The sequence below is a fragment of the Gadus macrocephalus genome, chromosome 21 (assembly GCF_031168955.1).
Source record: "Gadus macrocephalus chromosome 21, ASM3116895v1".
Classification (NCBI taxonomy): domain Eukaryota; kingdom Metazoa; phylum Chordata; class Actinopteri; order Gadiformes; family Gadidae; genus Gadus; species Gadus macrocephalus.
The window spans coordinates 5,133,219-5,158,198 of NC_082402.1; the positions used below are offsets into that span (position 1 = coordinate 5,133,219).

Below are 24,980 nucleotides of genomic sequence, written 5' to 3' on the forward strand. Positions count from 1 at the left end.
TACATGAAATATGTCAATAAATATAATGCATTTTAATTGATAAATACTTTTTATCTATTTATTTTTGTGCCTATAGGCCTGATTCAAAAGGATAATGAAGGTTTAGATAGAGTTTGAAAGCACACCGCTGTTACTTTAGTTTGACAATATTCGCTTGCAAAACAGGAAAACTTGTTGAACAGATTAATATTTTTAAAAAGACTGGACATTGGACGATATTTCCAATGTTAGATCACTGATATTGATATTCAAAACGTTTTTTCCAAATATCAAGGACATCGTGTTGGGAAAGATGTTTGAAGCATTGTGCAATGTGTCAACTAGGCCTATAGGCTACTCGGAAAGAAATCTGCTCCAAATTAGCTGTTTATATTATGAACCCAAAAAAGTGTAATATTGAACATAAAGCTGACTAAATGATCGCGTATATAATTGTGTGTTTTCCGTCTGTCTGAGCAAAATAAAAAATATAGAAAGTATATAAACGCATCACTCAAAGTTCACGACAGGCTATGACAAGTGTGTGCGTGCGCGTGTGTCGCGCTCAAGAAGCGCGTCACCAGTTCAAGACCCACCTCCTGGCGGGTGGCGCCCTCGTGGAGATCCAAATCCCGGCCACCCTGACGGGCTGACGCGCCGAATCAACCCGAATCGAACAAAGCCAGCACGTGTCCGGAAAAGGTCGAATGGATCTATTTTCTGTTTGTAAACAATAACACTCTTTTGGGCTTGGCCTCGAATGGAGGCTGAGGGGATCCCTGAAGCCGTAGTACACCACACCAGCAATGAAAATTGAATGTCAAAGCAAGGTTGTTTTCTTTAGACCGTCTTCTACCCGACCAGTGATTACAAAAGTAAAACGATGCTATAGTTCGAGGCCTTTCTGTAGAATTATCGTAGCATGCAAAATCCTGCAATGAATAGAGCTATGGTTATATTATAGTTAATAGAGCAAACGGTATATCTGCATGGGAACTTGCATGATGGGATCAAGTAACCCAAAAGCTTATATTTGAAGGTGTTGGCTAAGCGTAAACTTAACTTTGTATTGGTTATTTTATCAATGGGATTGATAAAATGGTCTTAGCTATTTGCTATGGGAGTGACAAAATCAATCACCTGTCCCTCCTAGTTCCCCAGTTTCTGATATAGACATGACCAACTCAGTCACACATCCATACCTATACCAGACAATCCTTTCCTCTGGCATTCACCAACACAGGCAGATGACATATTATGTGGAGTTTGTTTAGATATTAGATACTATTGTGGCTCTGTTGAGACTGACGCTGTGACGTATTTATGACGTGGCCTGTTTCCGCGCCAGTCGTAGCCTACTTGGCGAAGCATGGGGACAATGTATACGCTACAAATGTACATACTTTACGTCCAAATGTGAAATCGATCGTTACACTGGTAGAATAGAATCATTTGTAAGTGTATTCCTGCGTTAAATTACATAACCACCCCGAGGACAGCTTGAGAATACTTCTACTTGCAAACGGTCTTTGCATTTTGGCTGGAAATGTACGACCATGTTAAGTAGGCTACATATAGCAGTCATTTATTCCCAACATGTTTGGCCCCTGACCGTTTCTAACTCAAGATGTTGGCGACCCCGACTTTAACTTTGAGCAACTGCTTTACACACATCTTGTTTTCAAACCCAATCAACATCTGCCGCGATCGCTGAAACAAACGCTTTGACGCAGACCACATTGTTAAGCAGTAATTCAAAATAAACATTCATTTTATTTATTTCCAAGGCCACATAATCTTGTCACCAACTTCGGAGTTCATGAAAAATAATTACACACGAACGGAAAGAAAAAGAAAAAAATGTTTCTTTGTACAAATAATTGGTCATTCACACACACGTTGAGAACAGTTCATTTGGATGCATTGCCAAACATTAGGTTACAGCAGAAAGATATTTCATTATTAATAATAAAGCATTACACATCTATCTGAAGCTATAACGTCCTAAAACTCTTAATAACATGGGGAATAGAGGCTAAGGGGTTGGAAACAAAACAGTACACTGCCTAGCTGTTAGAGATTACGGATTGCTTAAACTAATCAAATAAAGTGCTGCTAACTTAATTCATGATTGGTAAATAAAAAAACATATGGAGGAATAATGCACCCCCCCCCGCCCCAAAACAGAAGCCTTACAAAATTACAAGATGCTGTTAAAAATAATAAATGGCAACACAAAGTCTGCTTGTATGTGACCGTTTAGTGGTGTGCAAGTACCGTCCAAGACGTTTTCAAGACAGTTCTTGACCTTAAATCTCCTTACTGTAATTCAGATAACTCATTATGTTCCCTCGACCAAGACAATGCAATGAAAAACATGACGACGACCAAAATATCATATCATAATATCATCCTCATTAAGGACTGAGGAAAGATACACAACAGCTGTAGAGATTCACCTTTGATAGATTGGGATATACCAGTGTTTGCACCCCAATATGGGACTATACGTTTCCGTAGCACATTACTTTACCAACACGTTACTGAATCCAGTGTCTGAACGCAAAGCTTCAAATGTCAAATGGGACAAAAAGCGTTGGATGTTTGAGACCCAACATGAAAACGGTACCATCACCTACAGGCACCTCTTGGAAGTGTTTTCGTTCATGTCTTCATGGTTCCCTGTGATTTGAGTCGACGTAAACACTCAGTTGAACGATTGAGCTGCATGCTGGGTAATGAGAGCAACGAGGGTCTAGAAAAGGGGGTCTGGTTTCAGTGGCACAGGAAGCACCACCTCGCGAGTATCGTCCCGTGTCCGTCCGCTTGCATAGAGACCGTACCAAAACAACAACACCACCGCCGCCATAGAAACCAGGCTAATCCAGTCCAAGTTCCTTCTCCACGTCTATCCAAGACCTCCGCTTGGCACTGGGGAAGTCCTTCCCGAGAGCCCCGCGGGTAAGGGGCCGCTTGCCGCTGCCCGTCCCCCCCTCCTGGTCCATGTCTGGGCTACAGACCGTCCCAGTGGACCTGGCCTTGTCGGGACTCCTCCACACCACCCTCGGGGGCCTCCCCCGGCCCTGGCTCTTCGGCGTAGCCTCCCTTGCCTTCGCGGGGGGACTGCCTCCGTACCGGTCATTTTCCTCGAGGGGGCGTTTTTTCGGAGGCCGCCCTCTGCCCCTTTTGACGAGAACCGGGCTGTCCCCCTCTTCCTCCGTTTTGTCCGGGCTTCCTCCTCCTCCTGCTTCCATGGACTCGTCCAAGGCCGCGTCGTCCGCGGTCTGATTGGCCGCTGGGACCAGGGGATGCTTCCGAGGTCTCCCCCGGCCACGGCGCGGTACCGACGGACCGGCCTCTCCGGCTCCCGGGCTCCCGTCCTTGGCGGGGTCCTGCACCAGCGGGACGTACACCAGGCTGCAGGGGCTGAAGCTCAGGCGGGACGTGCCGTTGCTCTCGCGGGCGCCGCCGCCGTCGTTCCGCAGCAGCAGCGACTGGCTGGCCGACGAGGTGCTGATGGACTTGTTGAGCCGGGCGATCTCCACCAGCGGGGACATGGACTTCCTGGACCCCAGCGACACGGGCTTCGGCGGCGTGGTGGCCTCGTCCCCCGTGGGGGACGACGAGTCGGGCTCTTCCTCTCCGGTCTCGCCGTCCTGCTTGGAGGCTTGGTCTGTGGACGCGTTCGGGTCCGAGGGGGTCGGTAGGACCACCTCCCCCGGCTCGACGCTACTACCCGCTTTCTCCTTGTCGGGTTCCATGATTGTGATTGTGTAAAATCCCTGCCCCACTGTCAGGAGAGAAGGCAGACAACGAGTCAGTAAAACGTGTATTTAAAATTGCAGCTAATGATGGCTCGGTTATGGTTACACGTCGACTCAACGCAATGACCACGCAGACGCTTCGACGCTTCGTCGTGAACCCGTTTCGGTTCGGGCGTCGGGTTTTAGTGAGCGGACCAATCACAGCCCTCGCTGCTGCGTCGCCTCGACGCAAGGTTAACATTTTTGGAAGGCGCACGTCAGGCTCTTGAGGTGGACGCAAGGAGAGTCCGCAGGGATGTAACGGGTCCGTAAACCCCCTCGCGTCGAGTCAACGTGGAACCATAACTAAGCCTTAGGTTACGATAAAACTGCACGGTGGGACGAAAACTCACGTGGTTTCAGAGAGGACGGCAGAATGATCCGGCCCGTCTTGGTGCGGATCAGCGGAAGAGTCATTTCCGGGCCGTCGGAGGGCTCCGGCGCCATCGCCACGAGTGCACCCTTCGGGGGGGCCTTCTCTTTGGGCTTCTTCTCACGGGCGTGGGGGCCGGTGACCTGGTCCCTGGGCCCTTGAGTCAGGCCCTTAGGTTGCCAGCGAGGAGGGCTGCCTCTGGCCGGGGGCGTCGCGGACGGGAACGGGGCGATGGCTACCGGGCCCCTTGGGCGTGGGGGCCAGGGAGGTGTGTGGGAAGGGCCTGGAGGCGGGGCCATGCCGGGGGCTTGAGGCCTCATAGGGGGCGGGGCGTGGCCTCGCCCACCAAGCTGGGGCGATTTGTTAAGAGGGAAGGGGCCCTTCTTTTGACCGTTGAGCAGCTGCTTGCGTTCGTAGACCTCTTTGAGCTTGTGTCTAATGAGGTCTTCGGGCTTTCCTGTTGAGGGGAGACATCGTGTTTCGTTAGTGTTTTCATTGGTTGGTTTTCTTGAATAACAAATCCTCTCTTGTAATTAAGGAACATTTGATCCACTTCATTATTCTGCTGGTTGTTTGTGGAATCGAACACGGGAAGCCACACGGATGCAAGAATAAACATTCATACCAGCCAAACAGGAAATCCTCCTGACGTAGAGCTTTTGCATCTCGCACAGCTTCTTCTTCTGCTTTTCCAGAGCCTTGGAGGTCTCCACAAGGGTTTTGATCTCAGTTTGAGCCTGAAATACACAAAGTAGCGCATTCTCAGCATATTATCTAGCATTGCGAAACTAAGTCAGTGCAGCCATAACCACTCAAGTACAGTAGGTCAGTAAACAGTCAACAGTAATCTGAAGAGACTTCCAGTGAATTCAGAGGCATCTTGCTCATCAAAGCCTGAATATAGGCCAACATTGGGAGTTTGAACAAAACACATTTCCCATTGAGAGTGGAACACAAAACCAACTACACATTTGCCCCGGTACCGTAAATAATTTTTTATAAATTAACTTTATTAAAGCGATTGCCGATTTCATATTTATTCTTGGTTAGTACATAGGAGTGCTCATTTGAGGAAATTATCGAGTCTACTGTGTGCTAATTATGACATGATGATAGCAGAGTGAAAGGTGTAAAAGATCATGTCGTTCTATTTGAGAAAATAATATCAACTGATATCAATAATTTAAAACACACAAAGGAAAACCTAGGACTAAAGAAAGAAAAAAGTATGTAAAAATATTTCCATTATAAATATGAATCACAGAAGATAAGAATCACGACGCTTACGTGAATCCACCATTTCCTGCGTTTAGTGACGTACCTGCGAAAGGAGGCGGAGCTTGGGCGCTTTGGGGTCGGTGCGGAGGAGGGTCTGCAACTTGATGAAGAGGTCGCGCTGCTCCATGCGCCGCAGCCTCTCCAGCACCTTGTGCTGCCTCCTCCTGTGGCCCGTCGCCAGGTCTGTAGGCTCCTCCTCCATCTCCTCCTCTTCCTCCTCTTCCTCCACCGCGAAAGCCGGGGGCTGGGTGGGCTGCGGCGGGGAGTGGGCGGCGGTGACATGATTAGACGAGACACACCGTGCGAGCTCCGGGGACTACGAACGAGATGCCCGAGGGCCGCTTGTAAATGATAATCAGTGAAGGCAACCGGTGGAAGGCGAGTGATACGATAGCCTGCTCCCACCGCGCTCAGAGGGCTCGCGGGCTGATCGGATCACGGGCGGACGGCTAGAATTACGGCAGTTAAGGTTTTCCAGTCACTAAGATCAGGGTATGAAGGCAGTGTTTGGAGGCGGGGATAAACCAAACCAGTCCAATAACAAAGAATTGAAAAGGAAATACAAGAAGCCACTACCAACTCAAGGACAGCAATGCCAGCTGTGCTTGAGTCCAGCCGAGCAGTCGGGATAAAAGCAGGCGCCAAGACACATTACGATGCGTCATGGTCCCATGTTTATGGTGTATCTTGCAATGACAAGGACACTTGTTCATTACTTGAAATGGTGAATCCCAGTCGACTCTATTTACCTTTTGGTGTTATGAAAGAGCCATAAAAAGACAACACAAGATATTTGGGGCTTTAAAATGAAGGGAGTGAACTACATAAGACCAACAACCATGGATGGAAAAGTGCCCTTACCATTGATTTTGACTCCATTGAGGATCCCGATTCCTCGCTAGAATCCCTAGAAGGAGAAGGAAACACAGTAAGACTTAGTTAATTGTTACCGTTTTGCCATTGCCCTGCTCTCCATGTCCCAGGCACTACAGCTCACACACAAACACACACCCAGTCTCACTAGTGTTTGCCATAAACGAGGGCTGCTTGATTATAAAAAAAATAAATAAAATTGAGGTTGAAAACATGGCGCATTAATTCAGCATTTCTAAAAGAAGAAAAGCTCTGTAACAGAGAACTTTGAAAAATAAACAACACAAATTGCTTGAAAAGGTAGGAAAAGTTAAGATCGAAAATAATATAGATAATACTGGATACAAATATGTTGATTATTTTATTTTGGAGATCGTTTGACCCAATAATCGAAATCCCAATCAGAATGTGATTAATCGCACATCCCTACCATAAACTACGGGACGAGGCACCGACGGACTTCCTCAGCTCATCGATGGTCTGCGTCATGTCTTCCACCGTCTCCACGTCCACCGGCACATCTTCCACCGTCTCCACGTCCACCAAGCCACTTTCCTCCTGGAGGAGTGAGCACAGAGCTCCAGGTTTAGACATCTCCAAACATTGGTCTTCTGAGGCGAACAATGATTCAACAATTGCTTGTGATTTATGCAACACCAGCAATTCTTTCACCCCTTAATTAGGGGAATCGTCACTTGATGCTTGTTTCACTGTGAACCAGTTATACTGGCGTATGCAGTTTGAAAACAGTATGCAGTTTGAATACAGTCGTACTGTAGAAAATCAGAACATTTGTAATGTAAATGTGGTGTCAACCAAGTACACACTTAGTTAACCGGCTATAAGTCTACTGGGTTTCAGGAAGAATCTACAATTTAAAAAAAATGATTTCCAATGACCATCTCTTCATTCACTGGTGGTGAAGTCCTTACCTCAATTTCATCCGTTATCTCTATGAGATCACGGCCCTAGAGAGGCAAAACTATTTAGACAAAGAAAATCAGGACTACGACTTTCTTACCTTCAAATCTCCGACCTCCTCGCGGTCCGAGTCCGAGGACCCTTCCCCCGGTTCCTCGTCCTCTGGCGCTCTGTCCTCCGTCTTCGGTTCGTTCCTCAGAGAGTCGTCGCTGTCGCCCGACTGCATCTTCTCGTCGCACTCGAGCTTGGGGAGGAAGGAGCCGGCCTCGAGCACACCGGCGCCCGATTGGTCTTCTGCGGCGGCGTGGGCCTCGACGTCTGCGTCGTGACCGGGGGCGACGGCATCGGGGCAGACCTCCATCTTCACCGGGGCTTCCCCGCGGTCCGCGGCGGACGGGAACCGTTCCGGGTCCACCGGGAGCGCCAGGGCCCCGTTGGCCCCGTGTTTGGGCAGCTGGATGAGGGTGAACCCCCCGGGCAGGGAGACCCCGGCCGGGTGGCGGGCGGGGCCGCTGGCCGCCGCGGGGCCCTGGTTGGCGGTGGGCGGGCAGATCCGGAAGGAGTAGGTGCCCCTCTCGGCCAGGAAGCTGGGCTCCTTCAGGGAGCGCGACACGGTGATGGACACGGGCGAGGAGAAGGAGGTGCTGCAGGGCGGCGCCGTGGAGCCCAGCCCGCGGGTCCTGAAGGTGGTGACGGGCCGGGGCGCGGGGGGGCCGCCGTCACTCTCCGTAACTAAGGGAACCGGAGGGATGGGGACAACCACGACGGCTTCAATACTTCGCTCACGTTAACACACACTACTCTGCTACGCCGGTTTACCCGGTGACTGTCGTATGTGTACCATCCCTGCCCCGTGCTGCTTCCATCTTTCATTTTATTTTGGCTGGTTTATTTTGGTTAATTTGGTTTTCCATTTGTTGTTATACTTTAAGTATATGTTTTATGTGTAATAGGTCATTTTATCTTTCGACTTAACATCGGCCACGTGGACAACAGATGCAAAATAGCCCAACGGTTCATCGTCTGTAGAGCGGGTGAAGCCACCGGGAATAGTCCAAGTGGATCGCAATTGGAGGGGTGAGCGACAACCGTTGTGCGTTGCATAATGTGTTTATTATGCGATAACTACACGTTTGCTTCGTGACAAATATAGCTCCTATTTTAATGATATCGTCGTATGGGAACTTGTGTACCCACCGCTAACATAAAGGCCACGATTTCCATGTTGCTAGTTCAAGTTTGTAAACTCCCCTGGAGTAAGACCAATGGTTTAGGTCATATGTAGGTCGTATGTAGGGAGTAAACAAACTCCCTCAAGCCGTCGGCTGCTGGCCATGAAGGGGCTAGGCAGCGATGATGTCACCACGAGCCTCAGTCCATGTAGTACGCTCTTCAGTTGTGTACATGTGATGTGTTTTGCCATTTCTGAAAATGGTACCCAGTCTAACATTTATTCTGCGTAAGCGCTGTAAATAAATATGTGTGTGAAATGATCTATTACCCGAGTCTGCCTCCTAGCTCTTTCCAAGGCATTTACATTTACATTTAGGGCATTTCAGCAGACACTTTTATCCAAAGCGACTTACAATAAATACATTTGTCATAAGGAAGTGAAACAATATATCGCTGTCGGTACAATAAGGACGTTCACAGAACCAAGTGAAAAGCACTAACAATCGCTAGGTTAACCCATTCACCGTATTCAACATAGATAGCTATGATATGATGCTACATGAAGTACTATTACTAAATACAACATACAATAAGTGCGTACATTAAGTGCTAAGACCCCTCGGCAGTGCCACAGCACAAGGGGCAAGAGACCCCAGGAGCCTACCTGCTTTGGCTTTGGTCTTCGGCTCCTCCTTCACAACTGGAGCAGGGCGAGGGGGTATTCTGGGAATGGGGGTCTTCTGGGCTGGGGGGGCCGGGGTCTTCTGGGCTGGGGGGGCCGGGGTCTTCTGGGGCTGGTTTGCGCCGGAGAGGCGGCCCGTGACGTATGCCGCGAGGCGATTGGCCGGATGCAGCGACCCCACATGGCCCAGCATCAGACACGCCTGAGGGTAGGACTTGCCGTTCACCTGTACGGGAACGACAAGGTTCGGTTTAACGGTTGAAATGGAACACCGTGGCCACGCAGGGTTTAGAGGCACTGCTACTCATTAAGATGTTAGGTTATATTCTACTTATGATAAAAGACACGGGGAGAAGCATGCAACGTGCCGGCAAAAACTGTCTACAACAAAACACGTCCTTATATCATCATGCCTGCCATCAGAAAATAGCAAAAATCGTGTGCGTCTATAGTGCAGAATGCCCGACGGCGTTGGTGTGGTCACAAATACAGTCATCCCTTCAACTGCATGCTCTAAATGAAACATCCTACTGATGCCCTCTGTGTGACGCCACACAGAGGGCCACTCAGAGGGCCACACAGAGGGCCACACAGAGGGCGCCCCCCCCCCCCCCCCCCCCCCCATCCCAGCCCCGTCGGTGCCTGACCTGGACTAGCCCCACAGCGTTGCTCCCCGCTGGCTTCCTCCTGGCCTGGAGAATCCCGGCGGGCAACACGCGGCTCAGGAAGGGAGTCACACCCATCTTCTCCGTCTCTGGGGAGCAGGGATCCTCCATCAGGGCCTCCTCTCTCGACGCCTGCTTCTTCACCTCCTCCTCCTCTTCTTCTTCCTCCTCCTGCTCCTTGCCGCTGCTGTGAATTTCCCCGTCATCAGAGTCGTTCTCGTCGACCTCTTCCTCGTCCGAGGTGTCGTCCGCATCTTCCTCATCCTCACTGGCAGCCTTCAGCCTACAGATGCGCATCTGGGGAAGGGAAAGGGTTTGGTTATTTTATTTAAATAAGGGACAAAGTGCCACATGGCACCGACCAATTCTGAAACCTCTCATTTACCAATCGACGGTCCGCATTATGCATTTTGTATTAGTCGACAAACAACAGATGAGATCATTTTGAATAATATGTTTTCTGAACAAAACGGGCCCTCTGTTTCCCCACCAGATGTGATGTTGATTAGCTTCATCACAACGAGCCATTACAAAATCAACTCGCGTGGTTCAGTTGAATGGGTGGACGTCTACCCTGTAGCTGATGGTGGAGCCGTTGGCCATGGGCCTGAGGATCTTGGCGATGAGGGAGACGTGGTAGGGCCCGGCACAGAAGGGGATGGCCAGGTTGCCGCGCTTCATGCGTTGACACAGAGCCCCCAGGATGAGCTTGCGGTCGTCGTCCCAGTGGCACTCGGACAGGATCTCTATCTGCTGGGCGTCCAGGGGGTCGTTGTCTACGGCGCAGTTCTTCCCTGGAAGGGACGGAGCAGGAAGGGGACGGGTCAGTGGTCATGACCAGCCGGGAACTCTTCTCGGTGACACGCCGTGACCTCCGACTAGGACCTCAATGGTATGAAGTAGGGCTGAACGATTGGTTTAATTCGAACCGACATCGAGATGTGCAATAGAAGGCGATTTGCCATACGCAAAGGCTGCGAAAAAATAAACATTGCATTGCAAATAATCCAATGCTGTTTTGGTCATACTATCGAATGATTTATTGCCGGTTTAGTAAATAATACAGAACATAAGGAATTTTTCAAAAGAAAAATCGCATGCTAAATCGCAATATTGGTCGAGATAAATCGCAATTTGATGATTTCCCCACATCGCTCAGCTCTAGCATAAACTGCAGAATATCTGACGGTAAAGTGCAGTGTTCGATTCAAAAGTAAAAAATTGAATATCTGCGTCGTGGTTGTGTTTTCAGTTGGAGAATAAGAATATGTATACATGGACACACACTGGGATAAAGCTGCACACAAAAAAATAACGAGGCCAATAAAAACCTTCTGCTTTTAATCCACATTATGAGCTAGTTTGATCCGGTGCATTTTGGACCTTACCTGTGTTTTTAAAAGTCAATATGATGTTTGGGAACTTTCTAGCCGGGACGTAGGCCTTCTTGGGCTGTGGAAGAAGCACCGGGGCTGGGGCCGTGCCCTTCAGGGCCACCGGGGCCTTGGGAGAATCGGTGTCTTTGGAGGGGTTTTTCATGGAGGGTCTGAACTCCCGGATACGAGCGCAGGTCATCAAGCTCTCCAGGTACTTATACACCGGGTCCTTGTCCTTTTCCTGAATCTAAAATGGTGTGTGGGGGGGGGGGGGGGAAGAACAGTTATACATTGATTTATAAACAAATAATAGTGGTGAAATGGTTAAACTATTCTTTAGACGAGTCTTATCAACATGAAATCAAAGTGTTGATTTGGCCTTCGATCTCCCAGTCGGCCATAAACAGCCGTTACAGTGAGGTAGCCATCTGTAGCTCGAGTCGCCCAACCGTCTGTTGTTAGTGCAAGAGAAAACCTTTCTAACATGTAAATGTGTGTGTTCTTTTGTTGGGTTGTGGAAAAAAAAAAAAGTGTGTGGGAAGGAATAGTGTACTGCAGGTCAATCCCTTTTTTGATTAAATCGTTTATTTACTAACTTACTTACTAGTAGGGCTGGGCGATATACCGGTTTTAAAATTATACCGGTATATTTTTGAAAGCGATATGTAGTTGAGACAATATCGCCATACCGGTATATTATATATTATTTTGATGTTGCCTTGCGAGCGCTATTTTATAGAGCTGACCGCTGCTCTCTGAGCCTACAAACCATGTTCAGCTGCTCAATCCCGCCCCTTATATGTACGTAGCATTCTCCCACCCACGGACGTTTCGCATCACAACAAAACGTTTCTCGTGAGCACGAGAAAGTATCTGGTGCACATCCCTGTGTGTGTGTGTGTGTGTGTGTGTGTGTGTGTGTGTGTGTGTGTGTGTGTGTGTGTGTGTGTGTGTGTGTGTGTGTGTGTGTGTGTGTGTGTGTGTGTGTGTGTTAGTGTGTGTGTGTGTGTGTGAGTGCAGTGGACGAGCGAGCGGTAGCGTGCATGTAAGTTTAGTGAAGTAATGATCGAGTCCGGTTTTGTGTAAAAGAATAAAGCACCCGGCAAGAATCGATGGCCGCTTCATTCCGACCATATTCCGACCTATAAGCAGACCCACTGCCGGTCAAAGTGAAGGGTGTGTTGCCCCTGAGAGATCATCGGCCCTGGAGGGAACGTGTCTGGGAGCCGACAGCAGAAGGTTGTAACACTAACCATCTCGTAGTCAGAGGCGGAGCGCAAGAAAGTAGTACGTGCTCCAATAGTGCAAGATAAAAATAAAGCACATTAATTTGAATGATTTTAGCTTGTGTGTGATTTATCGCGGGCACGGGCACACACAAGCTAAAATCATTCATATTATAAAAGAGGCTGTCAAGGAAAACAGGATTTTATGTCTCCGATGACGTCTTTGGTATCACTCCGCAAATAGTCCGGTAACTTGTCAACTCCAGCGTCTTCGGTTGCTATGCAACGTCAACGTCTTTGGCGGACTATTTCTCTGCTGATGAACACTACGAATGCTGGTTACAAATAAATTGTAAAAAGACACACCATGAAGTTATTTTTTCGTTTAGGCAAGTAGCCGTGTAATAAGCGGGATAATGTATAGAACGTGATCGGTCATTATTGAAAATAAGCCCCTTCAGGTCGGTGTCCTGTTCGCCCTGTCGGGGCTTATTTTCCCGATAATGACCGGCGTTCTTTACATTATCCCTTACATATCTGTTGTTAAAGCACAGCTGTGCTTCGTTGAGCAAAAAAAAAAGAAAACACTAAATAAATGGTTGATAGTGGCGCGGAGTTAAAACTACACACTGTACCTGTTTTGTTCAAAATATCGTTATAATATCGTATATCGCCATTCGAACAGAAAATATCTAGATATGAGTTTTGGTCCATATCGCCCAGCACTGCTTACTAGTAGATAATAGGGGTGTGAACGGTTACAAAAAATTGTGAATGGCTACACAACCCCTGTTTTTTTCATGTACACGGTTAACCGTTTTTTTTTATTAATGAAAAAAAGTAAAATAAATAAATAAAGTGAACCGCAGTTACGCTATAGGGGGATTATTTGTTTATCAACACGGCGGATGCGCGAGCAGAACGATCGCAAAAAAGAACATTTGTTTGACCGGTTGCCATGGTTATCTCCGTACGGTTCATTTGCAGTTGCGGTGTTAATTAGGATGTTGTCAGCTTACTGTTACATTAAACTGTAATCAGAAAAAGTGGTTATATGCTCTAGACCCTAGAGTATCCGTGGTATAAAGGCTGGGACGAATTTCGAATTATAAATATGTAAACTATGTTGAAAGTATGGACCGTCGCGATTCCCATTGAAACAATGGCGCAGTGTTTTTTTATTTACTAACCGGTTACAAGTGTACACGTCGTGTACCCGTGCACACCCCTAGTAGATAACTAGTAAGTAAACTAGTAAATTAGTAGGTAAGCTACTATAAAGGATGTTTTGATCGGTCCGCAGTGTGTACCGATTTGTGCCCCGGGGACACTGTCCGTTCATCACGAATACACATCCCGTTCATCCCCCAATATAAATAAAACATATTGAAAACAAGGGTATACATTTGAAAACATTTCTAAATGTATTCTACTATATATTTCTTATGATGGACGAGTACCCTCATTTCATAAATATCCAGATTAGATTCAATTTAACATCTAGACAAATTGGGACCATTTAAATAGATTAACAGCCCCTTAGCTAGCATAGCTAGCCACCCTTAGCTAGCATAGCTAGCCACCCTTAGCTAGCATAGCTAGCCACCCTTAGCTAGCATAGCTAGCCACCCATAGCTAGCATAGCTAGCCACCCATAGCTAGCATAAAACAGACTAAAATCCAAAAGGGTGGGGGGCAGGACAGAGTCAACAGGGACTTGAACGGCGTCGAGTGACCCCATGGCTCCCTGGGGTCGTGCTCTTACCGGTTGGACGTGTTGGTAAACGGGGCGCCTGGAGGTGTAGCACATGCTGTCCAGGCTCCTGGGAGCGTACAGGGGCTCCGGGTCGGGCGGGGCCAGCTCCTTGTGCCAGATGCGGTCCCAGTGGGACCCGGGGCTGGGCTGCACCTCGTGCTGAAGGCTCTTCACCGCTGCAACAGCAGAAGCACAAGGAGGAAGAAGGTGAGTTGCGTTCGTCCCACCGCCACTTCTTCCAAAAGTATGCATTTCCACTATTTAATTACACTCCGAAAGAGGGAAGCAAACACAATCTGTGGCTATAAAAGAGAAATTCCTCTTTCTACAGTGTTACAACTACTACTGGTTTAGGTTAACCGGCCCCGATCGTAAAACCGACTGAAAACACGCCACAGGTTGGCGATCGAAGGAGCTTACCGTATAGAGGGTTCGACTGGCTCTCCGGTGGCTTCTCGTCCTCGCTTCCCAGGAGCTGCTTGACGATCTTGCGTTTGAAACAGTCACAGCCCAGCATGCAGTCGGGCCGGCGACAGTGGAGCGGGCCCCGGTTGACACGGGCCAGGCTGGAGCACACGCAACCAAGCCGGCAGTACACCTGGCCGCAGGCAGGGCCCGAGGCCGAGGTGTACTGGGCCGCGGGCGACGGCTGCTTGTGTTTCATCTGGAGGGCGGGAGGGAGGGAAGAGTGGCTTAGAGTGGTTGTGGTTGGTCCTGTACATTTCTGTGTCTGGTTAATTGGATGCATAATCATGAATTACATTTAGTTTTAACTGAAGTGGCGTATAAGTGGGGTTAAGAACCAAAATTGCAAAAAAAACTTGACACAGGAATCACAGATTTCGGAACAATTTAATACTGAAATGTGCTCTCTGACATGCAGCGTAAGAGATTAATGTTTTTTCCCTGTTATAGTGTGTAGATATATATGAAACCAAGTTTTCTTGTTTGTTGAATCTGTTCATTGCTATAGCTAAATAAATGTGTTGACATGTGTCATAACACCCAATTAAAACACACATTTGACCTAATACTCATTCATTCTGAAAGCTTGATTTTATGGGTTGTCAGTACAATTCTGATGATATTACTTGGTAGAATGGTGGACGGTATCGGTATTGTTCTCAAGAATTCAAGTAAAATCTAAATAAATAAAAAAATCACAGATGCAAGCGTCCCGCCCAAAACCCCCTCTTCTAAACTCAACGCAAGCGCAGCGCATCGTTACCGTGGCGGTCAGCAGCGCCGACAGGGCGAAGTCCAGCCTCTCGTGGGTGAGGCTGGTGCGGACCACGCCCTGGTGCTCCAGCGTCTCCTCCATGCCCAGCATGCGAAGCTGCAACTTGGACAGGCCCTTGCCCTGAAGGTGGGCTTGCAGCAGGCCCCAGCCCGGACTCATCTTCAGAGCCGGCACCGCTCTAATGCTGCTGCTGCTGCTGCTGGTCGCCTGGGATCTAGGGAGGGGGGGACAAACGAGCGCGACCTACATTGTTAACCGGAGCTCCTCGATCCGAGCGGATAATGAGACGTCGTGCACAGGGAGGCCGACGCTGTAGGAAGTACTGCGAGTGGCCGGGTCCCCCCCCTCTCCTTTTTAATGGGTCGGGTTTTGTTTTTGTTGGGTGCCCCGACGACACGGGGTCTCGAGACCTCCGTGGGATCGTGTCTCGTGTTGTGGCGTTGTCGTGGCGACACAAAAATACAACACGTACACATGAACATTCGCGCTCATTCATTGAGCGTCACAAGACAAAATAACATGAAACAGATAACACTTATTTTAAAAAAGACATTTATTAGCGTTGCTAACTTTATATTTGTCTTGTATTTAGTTGTTTAATAGCATTCAGCTAGTAAACTGAGTGTATTAACACATGCTAGCTAGTCTATGATACACTTTAAACAATCAGTTTACTGGCTTGAGAGAGCCCTTACCCGTGAGAGGCGGGAGCCGGTGAGGTTTTATCCGCCGGGAACCACAGGGAGATGGGTAAGGCCTTGACTCCGGCCTGAGCCACAAGGCTCTTGGCCGCGTCCGGACCCGCTTTGGGCGTCGCCGGCTTGGGCCTGGGCGACTTGGCCTTGGGGGCCGCCGGTCGGTCCATCTTGAGAGGAGGAGCCGGCGAGGTGAGCACCGAGTAGAGGAGTGGCTTCATGGAGAGGGGACAGGGTCGGTTGGCCCGCATGGGAGCTTTGGGCGTCGCTACCGCCGCCGCCGCCACTGCCGCCGGGCTGCGGTGCTTCAGCACGCTGTCCAGCGTCTTCACGTAGCTGGAGCTCTTCTCGGGGAGCTGGTACACCACCGGGGCCTCGGTGCTGGCGGAGAAGGCGGCGGCCCGCTCGCTGATCTGCTGCGCCTCGCTCTCCAGGTACTCGTCCAGCATGTTGCTGCAGAAGGCCGACAGGTCCTTCTGAGAGCCTGTTGGAGGGGGGGGGGGGAACGGGATGAAAGGGGAAGAGGTGTAGCGAGGGGAGTATGTTAAATAGCTGTACGCTTGATTCTGGCTGACAAATTTAGTATCTTTATTATAGAGTGGAGTAGAGAGGAAGGGATGGGTGATGGGGGAAGATGAGGTGATGGGGGGGGACGTGCACCAAATGACCACGGGCAGGATCAAACCGGGGTCGCAGCGTTCAGGACCTTGCCTACGTCGTTAAGCGCTCTACCCGGTGAGCACCACCAGCTCATTTATTAGCAATGAGGAACAGTCGAAGCTACACTCGTTTGAGAACAAGAGGAACCTGGTTAAAGAAGGAACCTACCATCTTGCTGAGCGGAGGACTCTTTGCTGCGCTTGATGAACTTGTCCCTCCAGCCCTTGATCTTCGTCAGGTCGCTGGTCTTCCCCGTCCGCGACACAAACGCGGCTCCGCCAACTGACGAACGGGAGCAGATGCTAGCGTTAGCACCACAACTACCGCTAGTGCTACACTGCGATGGCTTCTGCTGCCCCCCCCCGCGCGCGCTACGTTGGCGTGAGGGGCTCGAGTGCTACACGGTTAGCCCTTTTATAGTGTTCAGTGAATCAAGTAGGACTTGAACGCACTCAGAACTTCACTGCCTTCTGTTTGGGTTTAGCGTCTGCGGGGCTGGGTGAAGAGCTGGGTCATTTAATCACGATGAGTGTCATTAAAATAGTAAGAGGCGCACCAGCTGTAGACTAACGGCCAAAAATGAAAGATATGCCGTCGCTCGTGAAATGGAGAATACCGGCAGTTTGGATTTTTCTGGATGATGCAAAAAAACGAGATAATAGGAGGATAATATTAACCATCCGCCAATTTAGAATTATATTATAAAAGTATCATTTGGATGAAGGTCAAGCATTTTCATCTCTATTCATGCCCAGTTTGTATCCTTTCTTAGACACAGATGGTAGAGCTTAACAATCATATTTTCAATAATAATAAAACATGTAGTAAATAGGGGTGTAACGGTACACGTATTTGTACCGAACCGTCACGGTACAGGCACTTCGGTGTGGTTACAGAGGTGTACCGCGGTACGTAAATGTGGTGTACATAGCGTTAATATGGCGAATGTAAAGGCTTGTTTTGCGACGCGGAATTTAAAACTTGAAGTCGGAGTTCCACCCGGAACGTTTAGCCAGTCTACTACTCCAACTCCGCCCGATCGATCTTATATGTTGACTACAAACCATGTAAGCAGTGGTGTAAATAAACTTCCAAAGCTTTTCCAATCTTATTTGGTGTTTTATTGGTCCTCGTGCAAAGTAAACAATGCACAAAGTAATTAAGGTGCACCGTCAAACCGAAGAAGTGATTCAGGAACTTATTATTTTTTTGAGGACCAATCACAGCCCTTGCCGTCTCCGTTGCGTCAACCAATAGGTCCATGGCTAGTTACAAATATTGGATTCTCACGTAAGCTACGGAGAGGGTCTCCGACAGGCTTTCCGGCTATGGAGAGGGCTCTCTGTGTCTATGTACAGCACTTTAACATGCAAATGCATTTGAAAAGGCACCATCCAGGTGTTATTATCACCGTTGCTGTGGAAAAAAAAAACGAGGTGTGCAAACCCTGCCCACAACACTATTTCAACAACCCCTGTCTGGGAATTCAGAAATGCAAATGCCAGAAACAAATTTATTGGGGTTTTCATTGCTGCTTATGTACGGGTTGAGAAACAAGCAGTTTTTAGTTATGTTCCCCTTAACTGCTAACCGTACCGTACCGTACCGTACCGTACCGTACCGAACCGTGACTTTTGTGTACCGTTACACCCCTAGTAGTAAAAAAAAAAGGGCTGGTGCTAAGGCCATTTTATTGGGGTTTCAGTTTGTTAAAAGATTTAAATGTTGATGTGTGCTCTGGCTGGCTGTTGTGATGTAAATGGGGCATGGAGACTCACCTGTCGGGGAGAGGGGGGGGGTGTTGCCAAGTCCGGGCAAGTCGGGGCGAGGGAGGGGCAGATGACCTCCTAGAGTATTCAAATCAATGGCTTTAGAAGGAGGTGGTTCAACTTAAGCCCCACTTCAGCGGACACTAACCACGGGGCGAAAAATGGTCGGTCTAATTGGCTTAACACAGTTGAACAAAAATATTACATTTTCATGTTGTGCTGTTTGACAGGAATTTATAGTATTAATGCGATAACATGGATCGGGGCTTGGGAGTCGACTCTGCATGATCATTCAATTACAACAAACATAATTGTCGTTATAAAACACATCTTACACTCGAATTTGAGGTGCGGCTAGAGGGCGGTCTGTGTTCGTGATCTCTGCCCTTGTCTACGTCCGAGTTCGGTAAGCTAGTCTTTCCTGTTACGCAATTGGACAGATATAGATGATCTATATCTGTCAATATTTCCATCTATTCCTATGATTGGATTCGGTCGCATTTCTCCAACGTTTGAAACTCTCAGGCAGTCTGCTACTGCCAGCCATAAAACCTTTTCCACTATGGTAGTGCTCTGTTGAATAGGCCCATGGTGCTAGTGGTGACGTGAGTTTTCTTTCACATTAGACGCCCCGCGCTACTATGGGAGTTAATCTATGACGAGGTCATTAATCAATGACCTACACTTCATTCGAGTGATCTCGTTTCACTTCATCACGGAGATCAGATCAATGCATCTAGCTAATTCAACTTAAATCTCTTATCAAACACATTGTTTAACCGATAAACTATCACTTAATTCATCACTACATTATGAACAAGGACAGAGAACATGAAGGCGTCGAAGATACGTTAAATGTTACGCACCGGTTGGATCCAGCGTGGCCCTTAAAGACACGGGAGAGTCCTGAGCTGAGGAGGACCTGTCGTTCCCTGCTCCCCGGTCGCCCAGGTGGAGCCCAAGAGCCTCCTGTTGCCAAGGGGAAAACACAAAACATTGAACAACAACTAGAAAACACAAACACAACAACAACAACAACAACAACGACCTCACGTTAAGGCCACAATGGGACAGAACGATACCAGGAATAGGTTCCAAACGGCCATCCTTTGAGTGTCTTTGTGAGCGAGTGCCTTGTTCAACAGAGACCCCCTCCCCTTGAACAGACATGGCCGGGGGGGCCACGGGTGTCTTACCTTGGAGGTGAACGACACAAACAGCAGGCCCTCCACGTCGTCGCTCTCCGGCTGGGCGGGGCCCGCCACCGCCACCGCCACCGCCGGGCTGGCGACCGCGGCCCCGGCCGACCTCCCGTCCGCCCGGCCCCGGGAGTTGCCCCACTTCTTGTTGGGCCTCTTCCTCTTCCTGGAGCTGGCGGGCGTGGTCGTGTAGTCCTCGTCCGAGTCCTCCGGTACGACCGGCGCTTTGGACGACCGTGTCTCCACGGCGTGCAACGGGCCGGGGCCCGCCCCCGCCGCCGCCGCCGCCGGTGACATGCCCAGGCTGAGCCTCTTGCGGGGCCGGCCACGGGGCCGCTTTGGGGGCCCGGTGGGGCTCGGGGGCCCGGTGGGGGGGCTCCTCTCCGTGGGGACCACCTCCATGGCCTCCTCGGGGACGGGGACGACGGGGTCCTGGGTCCTGGCCGCCTCGGGCTGCGCTTCGTGGGGCTTGGGTGCGTCGCAGAGAGGGGTCGGGAGGGGGGACGTGTTGGTGCTGTGAGCCAATGGAAACGAACGTCTGATTAGTGCGAGGAGACCGGGCGCCACACACAGAGTGGGACACACGCGTTTGGGTCGGAGGCACCGAAACACACAAGAGCGCGTTTGGGTGTGACAAACCCACACACGCACTCGCACCATTGGATTAGACAAACACAAACACACACGCTTGCACGTGCGTGGGTCTGACACACACACACACACACGCACGCACGCACGCACACAGACACATATCACAATGCCCATAGTCCTCACTTTATCAACGCCCTTGTTTCCTTATTATCTGCCCTCCACTGCCATGGAGGTGTGGGCATAGCGTTGATTAAACCCAATCTAACGCTTCTTACAAATAGTACTAGAGTAATGAATTCAGAGTCGACTAGCCGGTTTAGATGGGGATTCACGCTAAAAGATGAATGCTAAATGAATGCTAATTAATTAGCGAAGTGAGCTGGGGATGGAAAAATCGATGTCAATTGTCAGGCTCCATCTCGACCCAGGCAAGCCCAGTTCACTTCCCCCAACGCAGAAATCCCCGCTAGCTAGAAAAGGCTAAACGAGGCTAAAACACAGGCCTGCGTTCTGCTTAGCAGTGGAGTCCAGGGGGGTTTCTGTAGCAGCTAACCAGCTAGCTGACGCTGGATTGAGTTTATTATTGATGGGCTAATATAGTCCAGAATGGCAGTTGGATCCTGATGACGAAGCTGCCTTTTGGCTGCTGTGTAATTGAACATTTAACCCAAAGGAAACGTAACGTTATTACAGAGTACTAATACTGATCCTCTTAAAGTGGGACGATTTTAAGGTTTTTCTTATTATTCGATTTCCATTTTAATTTCTATTTATTTTTTGTATTGTTGCTACTAGTGATGAGAAAATAAGTATGGCATAATAAGATGTAAATTCTGTTCAATAAATACATTAGTACATGATATAAACAACCAAGGTCATTAATTTGGGCAGTATGCAACATTACTAAACCTTGTAGTGGAATGTTGTCAAACAGATTTTCAAAACAACCCTTTTTTTGAAAAGCAAAAGATGTATAAATGGTTCCCGTTGTAACTTTACGAGAGCTGCATTATGAGCCAAATGGGCCTGCATCATAAAAAAAAGGGACAAAAATGTATGCATTGAAACCCTTTTCTTTTTGTCAAAAGCAGAGTACAACAGGGCCTCCTTCGGTCTCAAATTGTACAAGACATGCATGGTCACTGCACATGCAATCCCTTTACAAGGAGTACAGACGGAACCCAGAACACAGAGATTACTGTACATATAATATGTAGTGGTCATCACGCGACATACGTTTTTCATATTTGGTGAACATACATCTTCGTTGTGTCCTATTTAACTCCTTCCTTAGGTCTGAGCAGTGAAAATGGAGTAGCAACAACAACAACCACCACACTATTTCCTCCCAAGTGAATGTGAAACCAAAACTCACCAGGCGACGGGCGTCTCCTCCATGCTGATCTCCATGGCTCCGCCGTCGTCGTCCTCAGCCGGTTTTGTGACCGGCGATTGGGCCTCTTTCGTCCCCAGAGAGTCCCCCAACTTGGGCTTGAACAGGCGGGGATGGATGCCCTCCTCCCGGAAGCCCTTGGCGAAGGGGTTGTGATTAATTTTTAATTGTATGATCCAGGGGTTCTGATACGTGGTCACGGTGACAAACTCCGTCTGGGGAAAGGTGAACGTCATGCTCTCGGGCCCCTTGATCACGGGCTGGTCTGCCGTGGGCCCGTCCCCGTCCAGCACCGGTATGACGTGCAGCCGGGGAATGTAGCGGTGCATGGAGTGCAGGATCATGTGTCCTTCCTGGTCGCTCATGTTGTTGGTCAGCTTCAGCTTGTAGAAGGACACCAGGGTGTTCATCCACTCCGAGCCCAGGCAGGGGGAGTTCTGGTGGGGGAAGGCGCGGATCAGCCCCTGGGCTTGGTACTCGGCGGCTCCGATCACCTCCCACTTCTTGGTGTTCCAGCGGTACTTGTGCTGGTCGGCGGGGACGATGGACAGCACCAGGCTGTAGCGCTGGCTGGGGCTGAGGCCCGACAGCCGGTACCGGCAGTACGGGAACATGCGCCGGCCGCTCTTGGTGAGGATCATCTCGGTGCCGTAGGAGTGGAACTGCTTCCACACGCTGTTGTTCTCCAGGGTGACGCTGATGCCCTTGAACCTCAGCACGGCGGGAGAGTGGCCCTTTTGGAACGGGTCGACGCTCAGAGCCACGAAGGCAGGAGGCGGCGAAGAAGACTCCACTGCTTCCGCCGCCATTGTTATTGTTGTTATTGTTGTCGTTGTCGATTCGACCAAACTCGTCCCGGTGCTTGCGAGGGAGTCCGAGGCCGAGGCGATGTCTGAGGTAGTAGGGCTTTTGTCCACGACGGTGCCTTCCGCGGTGGAGGTGGTGGGTGAGGTTGTAGCTAGCTTGGCAAGGCATGCCTCAGCAGGCGAGGAAGGAAGGGTTGGCATGGAGTCTGTGTTGGTCACAGACACAGCGTGGCTCTCCACAAGCTCTGAGTTAAAGAGGCAGGGTTTTAGACTGAGCGGCTCAGGTACAGAGGGTCCGGTGAGGGTGACAGCCGGCTCCTTGCTGTCGTCGCCCACCTGGACTGACACGGCAGGCTGCAGGTCCATCATGAAGAGAGTTCCGGAGACACCCGTCCACGGTGGGGGCTTTAGGGGTAACAGGTGGGCCTTGATGACCGCTACAGCAGTTCAACTTTATCTAACATCTGTTGGGGGTGGGGGGGGGGGGGCGGGGGAGAGAGAAAATAAAGGATTTATTTCAAACTGAAATATATGCGTTATCACACACGTGCAATTTCACACTAAATATATGTTAATACAGTTCTGTCTAAAAGGGTAACATTGTTATATACATTTATAGAACCTTTTTTTTTTTACTAGTTGTAGCATGTTCTTTATGCTGTATACTTAAATAAGCCCGAGCAACACATTGTTTGAATGAAATGTCATACTATCCACAATCCAGCTGAAGTTAATTTTGGTCTCGTTCTTGCATGGTTTAATATTATACAAAAGTTAAACCCACTTTGTAAATGAAGATTGAGACCCCGTTGACAGAATAGCTGAGACTGCCATCTTGTGAAATCGACAGGCTATCATAACAATGCTTGACTACTGATACCTTGACTACATGAGGTTGTGAGGTTTTGCCATTAGGGTTAGTTGAGTGTTACTCTATTACCAATGAGTTGTCTTACTGCAACAGTAAGAGTAGTATTTAGGCAAAAACTCTAATGTGCTTTCTGACATGCATCATGGGGTTATTGTTTTTGCCCTGATATAGTGTGTGTATGTGTATATATATATATGAAACCAATGTTGCTAGGGTGTTGAATGATCTGTTCATTGCTAAAGCTTGATATATGGGTTAGTATGTGTCAGAAGACCAAATAAAACACACATTTGACCTAATAAACATTCATTTGGAAAGTACTCAATGTATGCATATACTCATAATTAAAGAACGTGTACAATGTGGACACTCAGCATAACAGACGCCATTGTTACAATAAAGAGTCGATATGCATTCATGACAATTTTTAAAATTCATATCCACCGACCAGTAGCTCATCTCTTCCCTATTAACCCTCGAACCAACTTGGCTATGTGCTTCTCTCCCCTAATACAATTAACGTCATAGCAACACATCTAAAAAAAACAACACGGATCCATGACACAATCACACATGACTACAAACAAAAACAACAAATAGGGATATAAACAAGGTCGTGCATGAAAAAACACCGCCCTTATTGTAACAATAACATGCGAACTTGCCACAATTAGTGGGCCTACTAGTTACACCGTTGCCATATTGCATGTGATCAAAGCGGCTCGCCTACGGAGTGACACGCTCCCTTGTGTGGACGTCGTCCTGCTGTATTGTGTCACACGAAACCGAACCTACTAAAGAAAGGTGTTAACTTGACTTTTTTTTTTATCTGTGGTTCGGCTGTACCGGGCTATGCAACACAACGACGTGCTCCATTCCAGCCCGTTTAGCAACTTTGCTCTTGGTAAAAAAAATAAACAATGCCTCGCCGGGAATTCAAGTTGTTAAACAAGCACATCTTCTGCGAGAAACACACACGGACACAGAAGGGCCCCTCGCTGCAAAGGCCTGACAAGTTAAAAAAGTTGGGGTGTTTCAACAACACCTACCTCTCAATGGCTCGTATATACCCGCTGCTGCTCTTCCGACGACTAATATAATTACAGCAAATCCCAACTGTTGCGTGCCGTCGAGTGAGTCCGCAGGCCTCGGTGGATTCTTCGAGCCTAAACACGAATTCGCAAATGGAGGCCGACGCCACGCCGCTGTTCTTATCGTCCGAGCGAGGCGAGCGACCAGGGCGCATGCACAGTATCGCTCCTCAATGGCGCGTGATTCCCGGGCCAGCGCGAGGAAAGCGGGAGTGCATCCCGAGGATTTTTTTTTTCTACCACCACGCCACCACGAGCTCACAACCCACCGGTAGACAACACTTTGAGCGAAGTACGAAACCCGTCGCGCAATTCTCCCTGCGTTACGGTCGCGTCAGAGTCTTTTGAGTTGTCTCCCTCGACTTTGAATCTTCCCCGGTCCGTTTCCTTACTTGTTCCACCTTTTCGATCATCCACATTCTCACCCATCTGAAGCGGACACACTGACACATACACAATCACTACACTCGCACACACACACACACACACACACACACACACACACACACACACTCACACATACATCCGTGCTCTCGGGCTGTGACGTAACACATCCACCA

At 48.9% G+C, this 24,980-nt stretch overlaps 1 protein-coding gene across 1 annotated transcript; it reads right to left on the minus strand.

Moving 5' to 3' along the window:
- Positions 1-1,718: 1,718 nt before the first annotated feature.
- On the minus strand, positions 1,719-24,980 carry magl (MAX dimerization protein MGA-like). Its single transcript, XM_060042446.1, has 21 exons — positions 24,379-24,980; positions 21,635-22,922; positions 19,666-20,182; positions 19,336-19,438; positions 18,479-18,547; positions 16,869-16,982; positions 16,041-16,524; positions 15,334-15,559; positions 14,526-14,769; positions 14,115-14,281; positions 11,136-11,370; positions 10,321-10,541; positions 9,730-10,044; positions 9,065-9,308; positions 7,328-7,959; positions 6,737-6,864; positions 6,295-6,340; positions 5,477-5,686; positions 4,781-4,892; positions 4,136-4,612; positions 1,719-3,769 (listed from the first exon to the last, which is right to left on the minus strand). The coding sequence occupies exons 2-21, from the start codon at positions 22,825-22,827 to the stop codon at positions 2,859-2,861; spliced, it is 6,648 nt and encodes a 2,215-aa protein (XP_059898429.1). The 5' UTR covers positions 22,828-22,922; positions 24,379-24,980; the 3' UTR covers positions 1,719-2,858.